The 6,491-nt window shown below is 47.2% G+C and overlaps 1 protein-coding gene across 5 annotated transcripts in view; it reads left to right on the forward strand.

The window, feature by feature from the left end:
* The first annotated feature begins 443 nt into the window (after nucleotides 1–443).
* The window catches only part of mast3b (microtubule associated serine/threonine kinase 3b), a 68,576-nt gene continuing 62,528 nt past the window's right edge, over nucleotides 444–6,491 (forward strand). For all 5 annotated transcript variants that reach the window (XM_062555570.1, XM_062555573.1, XM_062555574.1 and 2 more), the window contains exon 1: nucleotides 444–765. In XM_062555570.1, the coding sequence (XP_062411554.1) occupies nucleotides 719–765 (47 nt within the window). In that variant the 5' untranslated portion in view covers nucleotides 444–718. The remainder of the gene's footprint in view (nucleotides 766–6,491) is intronic.

The following is a 6,491-nucleotide window of genomic DNA, read 5'->3' on the forward strand; positions in this document are numbered from 1 at the left end:
TCACTGCACTACACTCACACTACACTACACTACACTGTACTATACTACACTACACTATAGGCCTACTGTACTAGGCCTACGCTACACTATACTACACTACACTATAGCCTACTACACACTTTTGAGTGCAGAGGAAAAGTAAATAGATAGAGAGAGAGAGAGAGAGAGAGAGAGAGAGAGAGAGAGAGAGAGAGAGAGAGAGAGAGAGAGAGAGAGAGAGAGAGAGAGTAGGTGGTGGGATAAGAACAGTGTGGGTGAGGAGGACCATAACGCTTAAAATACACCAGCGCATCTGAAACAGCAGCGCGCTCTGCTTTTGAACTGACTGGAACTGCGATTGATTACCTCTGAGCGCGCGCTGAGCTCCCACCTCCCGCCAGTATGGGAGTGGCGGCAAGCCCACATCCTCGTGAGAGCATTGTCACCTATCGATGCCGCGCTGATCTCCTGCATGGGCTTGATTCATGTTGTTCACCCGCGTCCACTCGTAACTTGATGACAGTTCTCCGCATGAACTTGGTAAACTCGCCAAGAGACTACGAGGTGTTATGCTTTTAAGGTCGAGGCAGCAGAGGAATACATCTCCGGGCGTTTGCTGGCAGATATTTATAGTGTTCGTGATGATAGCTGAACGCTTAGAAAATCTCACTCTGCCGCTCGTGACTGAGGTGCAACCAGTTTGAGAGCGCAGCGATACACTCGCTACTCTCCAGAAGGGATGAAATCGCGGAGAGACAAGCTGAAGATTCCCTCCCTCACGTTAGAGTAAGTTGAGCATGTTATTTTTTAATATGAAAAGGGAAATGTCGCTGGTGGGGAACCCTCTGATTTACATGATAATTAACGGAGGGTGCATGGCGGAAAGAAGGGAAGTCCTGGCCTCGCAAGTCGGTTAGGAAGTGCTCTGAAAACGCGCACCAACTAGCAAAACGCACGGAACTTGTTTTGCTTATTGATACTAGCATTGAACAGTTATTCATGAACTTTTCGACATAAAAATAATTAGTTTTAGGATGGAATGAAGCGTTATAGTGGTGAAAAGACCACAGATTGTAGCCTATGCACATTGTTTTAAAAGACATGTAGTCAAGAATGAATAATGTTGTTATTTGTAATAAAGCATTGTCGAATAAATGGGAGACAATAATCTGTGACAGAATAATAATAGAGCTCCTGATGGGGACTTGCTGTGATGATAAACAAAGCTGCGCGTTGGCGATTACAGTGTGAAGATACGCGCACGTTTTACAGTAAGCAATGTGTTGCTCCGTTTGTCTCATTTGCATACCGCTGTGCATGCTTTTCAGAATGTTGCTGTCTCTGGACCGAGAGATGCACCAGATGATGATTTTTACAGGACATATATTACATTATATTCTCATTTCGCATTAATGAACTCAATTAGACCTCAATGCAGCGGTGCTACTTGCTGCTGCGCTAACTGGGCAACAACTGGGCAACAATGGACAACAATGGGGATTTGTTTGTTTATTGCGTGGAAGGAGAGAATGCAGAGAAGCAGAGCCGTGTGTGTGTGTGTGTGTGTGTGTGTGTGTGAGAGAGAGAGAGAGAGAGAGAGAGAGAGAGAAAGAGGGAGTGTGTGTGTGTGTGAGAGAGAGAGAGAGAGAGAGAGAGAGAGAGGGAGTGTGTGTGTGTGAGAGAGAGAGAGAGTGTGGTCTGTGTGTATAGACTCATCATTAGATAGCTGTAGACTTGGTCTAAGACTCATATCATTAGATTGCTGTAGTGTGGTCTGTGTGTATGTACTGTACGTGTGTGTGTGTTGTACAGTATGTGTGTGTTTGTGTGTGTGTGTGTGTGTGTGTGAGAGAGAGAGATAGAGTAGATAGATAGGTTTGTGTGTAGACTCATCATTAGATTGCTGTAGCTATAGGGAAGGAGCAGGGGAGAGTTTTGGTGTGTGTATAAGTTCATGGCTTGTACCAGTTTTGGTGTGTGTAAGCTCTTGACAGTGCCAGTCTTGTGTGTAGGCTGGTGTTTGCTTGTGTTATTTGAAAACAAAGACGAATCTTCAACTAGGCAGAGTTCGAATATGAGATTTGTTTGTCTTCAGCCTAAAAGAATGACAGCAAATAAACCAAGCCGGAATATTCCATCCAGAATAGCTCTCCCGAACAAACACCCTTCACCTGCACATACATTCTCCCGAACAAACACCCTTCACCTGCACATACATTCTCCCGAACAAACACCCTTCACCATATACACTCTCCCGAACAAACACCCTTCACCTGCATATACACTCTCCCGAACAAACACCATTCACCTGCATATACACTCTCCCGAACAAACACCCTTCACCTGCATATACATTCTCCCGAACAAACACCCTTCACCTGCATATACATTCTCCCGAACAAACACCCTTCACCTGCATATACACTCTCCCGAACAAACACCCTTCACCTGCATATACACTCTCCCGAACAAACACCCTTCACCTGCATATACACTCTCCCGAACAAACACCCTTCACCTGCATATACATTCTCCCGAACAAACACCCTTCACCTGCATATACACTCTCAAAGCTGTTGAAACAGCAGCGTGTGCCCGTCACACCCATAGATACAGTATAGTTCTATATATCTATGGATATATACAGTATAGTTCTATATATATCTATGGATATATACAGTATAGTTCTATATATATCTATGGATATATACAGTATAGTTCTATATATATCTATGGTCACACCCATATGGCACCACTTGTATGCCTAAGACCTAATTGTGCTCAAATATGGTGTTCTTGTTCTTGATGTATCCATTACTTTGGCGTTTAACTCAGATAACATCGGTGCGCTGTGCAATAAAAGGCCCGAAGTTTCTGGACCACTTGCTCTGACAGCCACAGGCTGTACGTCTAGTGGTCGGGCGATAAGTCGGTAGGTTTTGGTTTTGGTTTGAGCCATGTGTGCAGCCTGTTGCACAGCTGGGCCTCCTATAGCATTCTAGACTTCACATGTGCCATGTGTGCATGCCTGTTGCACAGCTGGGCCTCCTATAGCATTCTAGACTTCACATGTGCCATGTGTGCATGCCTGTTGCACAGCTGGGCCTCCTATAGCATTCTAGACTTCACATGTGCCATCCAGTGCTTTATAGGCCAGCCTCAAGTGAAAAATCCAGAATGTTGTCTTATAGGCGCTCTAAGCCACATGTTCTTTAGGCTAAAACATACTTACAGCAAACATCACCTTCTCCTCCGCTAGCTGCCTGTGCCCTGAATACACTGTACACTGGGGGGCTAGCTCAGAGTGGTGAGCTAGCTCTCTGTTTTGTTCAAACATCAACAGAAGTAACGTTACCCAGCATCGCTTACGGCGCCTTTAACTTTAGTCTTTTACTTTTAGGGTTGGCCTGGTTCTGATGCCAGTCTGGCCCAGTTGTGGCCCAGTTGTGGCCCTCATATGGCTGGAGTCTGGTTGGCACAGCACCATTCCCAGCATGCATTGCTCTGTGAAGCTGCTGGTTGTTGCTCTCACCCACTCAGTGGCAGGGCAGTTGGGGCGCTCTCCGGTGCTGTTCTCACTCTCACTCTCCAGAGCTGTTCTGCGAGGCTGTTCTCCAGAGCTGTTCTGCGGTGCTGTTCTCCAGCGCTGTTCTCCAGAGCTGTTCTCCAGAGCTGTTCTGCGGTGCTGTTCTCCAGCTCTGTTCTCCAGAGCTGTTCTCCAGAGCTGTTCTGCGGTGCTGTTCTGCGGTGCTGTTCTGCGGTGCTGTTCTCCAGCGCTGTTCTCCAGAGCTGTTCTCCAGAGCTGTTCTGCGGTGCTGTTCTCCAGAGCTGTTCTGCGGTGCTGTTCTGCGGTGCTGTTCTGCGGTGCTGTTCTCCAGAGCTGTTCTGCGGTGCTGTTCTCTCCGGTGCTGTTCTGCGGTGCTGTTCTGCAGTGCTGTTCTCCAGAGCTGTTCTGCGGTGTGGTCCAGCAGGCCCGTTGATCAGCACCACAGGACACACAGCTGATCAGCAGCACTGGTCTGTGGACACACACACTCCACACACACACCCCGGCTCCAATCTGGAGTTAGCACAGCAGGGCTCTCCTCTGAGTCACAGCAGCCCTGTCTGTCCAGAGACACCCCCCAGTGGGTAAAGTAGGTGTGTGGATGAGCAAGTTATGAACTCAGATATACTGTAGATGTTCAACCTTTATGTTTATATAACACCGTGCTGAATTACAGGATGCATTCAGCAGTGGAGTACAGTAGAGTGAGTGAGTGTGTGTGTGTGTGTGAGGGAACAAGTGTGTGAGTGAGTGAGATAGAAATGGAAGGGATGTGTATGAGTGTGAGTAGGTGAGTGAACATGTTAGTGAGAGAAATGTTGATGGAGGCAATGTGTGTGTGAGTGTGTGTGTGTCTGTGGGAGTGGTGGGTGGGAAAGTCCTCTCTGGTAGAGCGGGAGACGGGGGTATCGCCTGGGAGACAGGGGTATCGCCTAGGAGACAGGGGGTATTGCCTAGGAGACAGGGGTATTGCCTGGGAGACGGTGGGTATTGCCTGGGAGACGGGGACTGCCTGCTCTGCAGCTTGTTTTTCCAGTACCCCCTCATCACTATGACAACCCCCTCATCTTCCTGCAGTGCAGTCGCTATGGCGATCCACAGTGTTGAGCTTGGAGATGTAGCCTGCTCATAATCTCTTTTTCTCTCTTCTCTCTCTCTCTCTCTCTCTCTCTGTCTCTCTCTCTCACACACACACACACACACACACACACATGCCCACGCATACAGCAGTACACACTGACTCAGACGTTCCAGTCAAATGCACACCAGTATGCATGCTTACAAAACCTCACATACAAAAAAGAGGACGCACACACGCACACACACACACACACACACACACACACACACACACACACACACACATACACACACACACACACGCCAACACATACAGCAGCATGCACTGACACAGATCTGCCTGGAAAAATACACACTTGTGTGCATGCCCACAGAATCTCACAGACCCAGAAAACCATAAACACACACGCACACGCACACACACACACACACACCAATGTGTATCCATGTAGAATAGAAAACAATTCTCTACACAGGCTGTCTTGCATGATCAAAAACTTCTATGTAAAACACTCAAGTAAGCACACATACACACACACACAAAGATATTAGTGAACTCAGAATAAAATGCACACCTCTAGCTGAAGTGGTAAACATCTGCAAAGCACATGATGGAAGAGACAGCGTGCTGCTTATGATGCTGTGAGGTGGATGTGCTGTGAATCACACTGTTGCTAGCGTTAGCCTTACTGAAGGCTACACTGTTGCTAGCGTTAGCCTTACTGAAGGCTACATTGATGCTAGCGTTAGCCTTACTGCAGGGTGCGTACCTATGTTCCCCGGGTCCTATGTTCCCCACTTTGTATGGGACCTGGGGAACATAGGACCCTTTTTCAGAAAAAAGGTCCTATGATCCCCTGTATGTATTGCAACCGGGGAACATAGGACCCTTTTGGGGAAAAATGAGGAACATAGGACCCTTTTTCTGAAAAAGGGTCCTATGTTCCCCGAGCGGGGAACATAGGACCTGGGGAACATAGGACCCGGGGAACATAGGGATGACCCCTTACTGCAGGCTACACTGATGCCCCCAGACAGACAGGCAGATGGAAGAACCCCTGTTGTGTCCTAATGAGCTCAATACACACACCTGTTGTGTCCTAGTAAGCACCATACACACCTGTTGTGTACTAGTGAGCTCAATATACACCTGTTGTGTACTAGTGAGCACCATACACACCTGTTGTGTACTAGTGAGCTCAATATACACCTGTTGTGTACTAGTGAGCACCATACACACCTGTTGTGTACTAGTGAGCTCAACATACACCTGTTGTGTACTAGTGAGCACCATACACACCTGTTGTGTACTAGTGAGCACCATACACACCTGTTGTGTACTAGTGAGCACCATACACACCTGTTGTGTACTAGTGAGCATAATATACACCTGTTGTGTACTAGTGAGCACCATACACACCTGTTGTGTACTAGTGAGCACCATACACACCTGTTGTGTACTAGTGAGCACCATACACACCTGTTGTGTACTAGTGAGCATAATATACACCTGTTGTGTACTAGTGAGCACCATACACACCTGTTGTGTCCTAGTGAGCACCATATACACCTGTTGTGTCTTAGTGAGGATATATACACCTGTTGTGTCCTAGTAAGCACCACACACACCTGTTGTGTCCTAGTGAGCACAATACACACCTGTTGTGTCCTAGTGAGCACCATACACACCTGTTGTGTCCTAGTGAGGATATATACACCTGTTGTGTACTAGTGAGCATAATATACACCTGTTGTGTACTAGTGAGGATATATACACCTGTTGTGTACTAGTGAGCACAATGCACACCTGTTGTGTACTAGTGAGCACCATATACACCTGTTGTGTCTTAGTGAGGATATATACACCTGTTGTGTCCTAGTAAGC

The sequence above is a fragment of the Sardina pilchardus genome, chromosome 15 (genome assembly GCF_963854185.1).
Source record: "Sardina pilchardus chromosome 15, fSarPil1.1, whole genome shotgun sequence".
NCBI classification, from domain to species: domain Eukaryota; kingdom Metazoa; phylum Chordata; class Actinopteri; order Clupeiformes; family Clupeidae; genus Sardina; species Sardina pilchardus.